The sequence below is a fragment of the Oncorhynchus kisutch genome, linkage group LG20 (assembly GCF_002021735.2).
Source record: "Oncorhynchus kisutch isolate 150728-3 linkage group LG20, Okis_V2, whole genome shotgun sequence".
Lineage (NCBI taxonomy): Eukaryota > Metazoa > Chordata > Actinopteri > Salmoniformes > Salmonidae > Oncorhynchus > Oncorhynchus kisutch.
Window position 1 is genome coordinate 44531170 of NC_034193.2, and position 2805 is coordinate 44533974.

A 2805-nucleotide genomic window follows, 5' to 3' on the forward strand; every position below is an offset into this window, starting at 1 on the left:
TCTGCGTAGAGGTGGATCAGGGAATCGCCCGCAGCAAGAGCAACATCATTGATATATACAGAGAAAAGAGTCGGCCCGAGAATTGAACCCTGTGGCACCCCATAGAGACTGCCAGAGGACCGGACAGCATGCCCTCCGATTTGACACACTGAACTCTGTCTGCAAAGTAGTTGGTGAACCAGGCAAGGCAGTCATCAGAAAAACCGAGGCTACTGAGTCTGCTGATAAGAATATGGTGATTGACAGATTCGAAAGCCTTGGCAAGGTCGATGAAGACGGCTGCACAGTACTGTCTTTTATCGATGGCGGTTATGATATCGTATAGTACCTTGAGCGTGGCTGAGGTGCACCCGTGACCGGCTCGGGAACCAGATTGCACAGCGGAGAAGGTACGATGGGACTCGAGATGGTCAGTGACCTGTTTGTTGACTTGGCTTTCGAAGACCTTAGATAGGCAGGGCAGGATGGATATAGGTTTAGCCAAAACGTAGGAAAGTATTTACATTTTATGTAGTCCTCGGATTTCAGGCTGAGTGGGTTGACTTTTTTTGTGACGGCCATATTCTTTTCCTATTGTCTCTCCCTCAGACATGAGGCGTGATGTTCAGGACATCTTCAGGCTCACACCCCACGAGAAGCAGTGCATGATGTTCAGCGCCACCCTAAGCAAAGAGATCCGTCCTGTCTGCCGCAAGTTCATGCAGGATGTGCGTTGAAGGGGTTCTCATAACCCGTGGTTATCTACATGTTCTGAAACGTTTCAGTTTTACACACAGAGATGAACCCATCTCCCTAAATTGCACTTTGAAGAGGCAGTCGGCAGTATAAACATTAATTAATCATCTTCCTCGCCCCTGTTTTGGAGGGATAGGTCTGGAGAAAATTAACCACTCTGAAATTCGTAGAGCTATATGCAAGGACTGACCATCAATGATATCAGAATTATCATTTTGACCGTGTTTTGAGACTATGTAGTTTATTTTTGCGTTTACTTTGTTTACAAGCATTGGAATGAAACAAGCTTGTATTTTGGGTTCTGGTGGGGTACGAAAGTTGAACTAAACTCATGGGCATTTGTTATTCTTTTAATTTTAAATGTCTAAAAATTGCTGATTGCCCCCTTTTTTTTTCAAGGGATTTTGGATATGGCTTAATATTCATGTAAAAAGTTCCAATCTAGCCCCTCTAATCTTTGCCTGCTCGTGACTGTCTGTCTCAAAAGTGGCCAGAGTTGACCCTCTCTTAACCTGGGTCTGGGGCTCTGGACATTTTCAGGAGGAACAGTCCTGGCATTAAAGCTATAATGAAAAATAAAGTTCCATCCAGCTCTAGTACTTGTAATTGATGTTCACAATCACATTTGTAGGTCTTCATTCACCAACACACAGAATGTGTTTTACTCCTGTTTTTCACTTAATGTGGCTAGGTTTATAAAACTGTCCCAAAGAGTGACACTTTCCCCATGTTCTATTCATTAGGGCACACTAGCTAAATGTTTAGCACTGGAAGTCCTGGTAGTCCCTCCCTGTGTTCTGTTTGGTGCTTAATGAATATCTCCTGTAGCCCATGGAGGTGTTTGAGGACGATGAGACCAAGCTGACGCTGCACGGCCTGCAGCAGTACTACTGCAAGCTGAAGGATAGCGAGAAGAACCGCAAGCTCTTTGAACCTGCTCGACGTGCTCGAGTTCAACCAGGTACGGACAGAGGTCTTTTCAGAGAATTGAATGCTAAAACGTAATTTATTTTAGTTTTAATCAGAGTGAGTTGAATGTATTTTGTCCATGGATTTGAAAGTCACGTGTTTAAATACAATTTTACTCATTCAAGTGAACTAAGTCTATGCACCGACAAAGTTTCTGCCTGTGAGTTTTATACCCTGTGTTTTTCGTATTCAGAGTGTACATTTATTTGACCAGGGTAAAGCCAGGGTGCCATATCAGATGCAGCATGGGTTTTGTGCCCCATGTTTGTCTTCGGTGTCTCACTGCCATTTTCTCCTCAGTCTGAAGGTGGTGATCTTTGTGAAGTCTGTGCAGCGCTGTGTGGCTCTGTCTCAGCTGCTGGTTCAAAAGGAGGAGAGGAATGAGGAGTTGCACAATCAAATTGAGAATCTCATTTACTTGCACATTTTCTATAACAGTCATGTAGCAGAAGCTGTTATCCAGAGGGAAGCAGGATGTATAATGCCTGTTCTACTTATTCTAAATCTATGGGTGCCCCCCTTCCTCCCCCAGGCTTTCCCGGTACCAGCAGTTCAAGGACTTCCAAAGGCGGATCCTGGTGGCCACCAACCTCCACCAGCCAAAGGTAAAGGGCAACCAGTGAACAAACACCATTGTAAATACAACTTGTTTATTTATTTTCCCTTTTGTACATCATTACAACACTGTAATATAGACATATGACATCTGAAATGTATATTCTTTTGGAACTGTAATGTGTAATGTTTACAGTAATGTTTACTGTAAATATTTTATTGTTTATTTCACTTTTGTTTATTGTCTATTTCACTTGCTTTGGCAATGTACACATGTTTCCCCATGCCAATAAAGCCCCTTAAATGAAATGGAGAGAGTGCAAGAGAGGGAGACAGACAAGAGATTCCGAGAGAAAGAAATTGGCAGGCATGGCCATTAACAACTGTCAATCTACAGTACAGCTAGTGTACTGCTTAAGGGGCTATCACTCATTCAAGAGTGCGCATGCGCAGGAAGTCTGGTAGTTGATGGACCTTGCCTGGTGTAATGGCGACCTTTGATGGTGTTCATACGATATAGTAAACTTTGTTAAACTGGAACCTTGT

The 2805-nt window shown here is 43.4% G+C and overlaps 1 protein-coding gene across 1 annotated transcript; it reads left to right on the top strand.

Annotated features, from left to right (window-relative positions):
• The first annotated feature begins 582 nt into the window (after positions 1–582).
• On the top strand, positions 583–2088 carry LOC116355421 (ATP-dependent RNA helicase DDX39A-like). Its single transcript, XM_031799121.1, has 3 exons — positions 583–707; positions 1564–1696; positions 2012–2088. Exons 1-3 carry the CDS (start codon positions 591–593, stop codon positions 2086–2088), a joined length of 327 nt encoding a protein of 108 aa, XP_031654981.1. The 5' UTR covers positions 583–590.
• The last annotated feature ends 717 nt before the right edge of the window (positions 2089–2805 follow it).

Excerpts from the sequence above, each read along its gene's own strand:
- LOC116355421 (XM_031799121.1), top strand. The coding sequence starts at position 591 with ATGAGGCGTGATGTTCAGGACATCTTCAGGCTCACACCCCACGAGAAG. Across the intron at positions 708-1,563 it reads GCCGCAAGTTCATGCAGGAT|CCCATGGAGGTGTTTGAGGA; the intron begins GTGCGTTGAAGG and ends TATCTCCTGTAG. Across the intron at positions 1,697-2,011 it reads ACGTGCTCGAGTTCAACCAG|GTGGTGATCTTTGTGAAGTC; the intron begins GTACGGACAGAG and ends CTCAGTCTGAAG.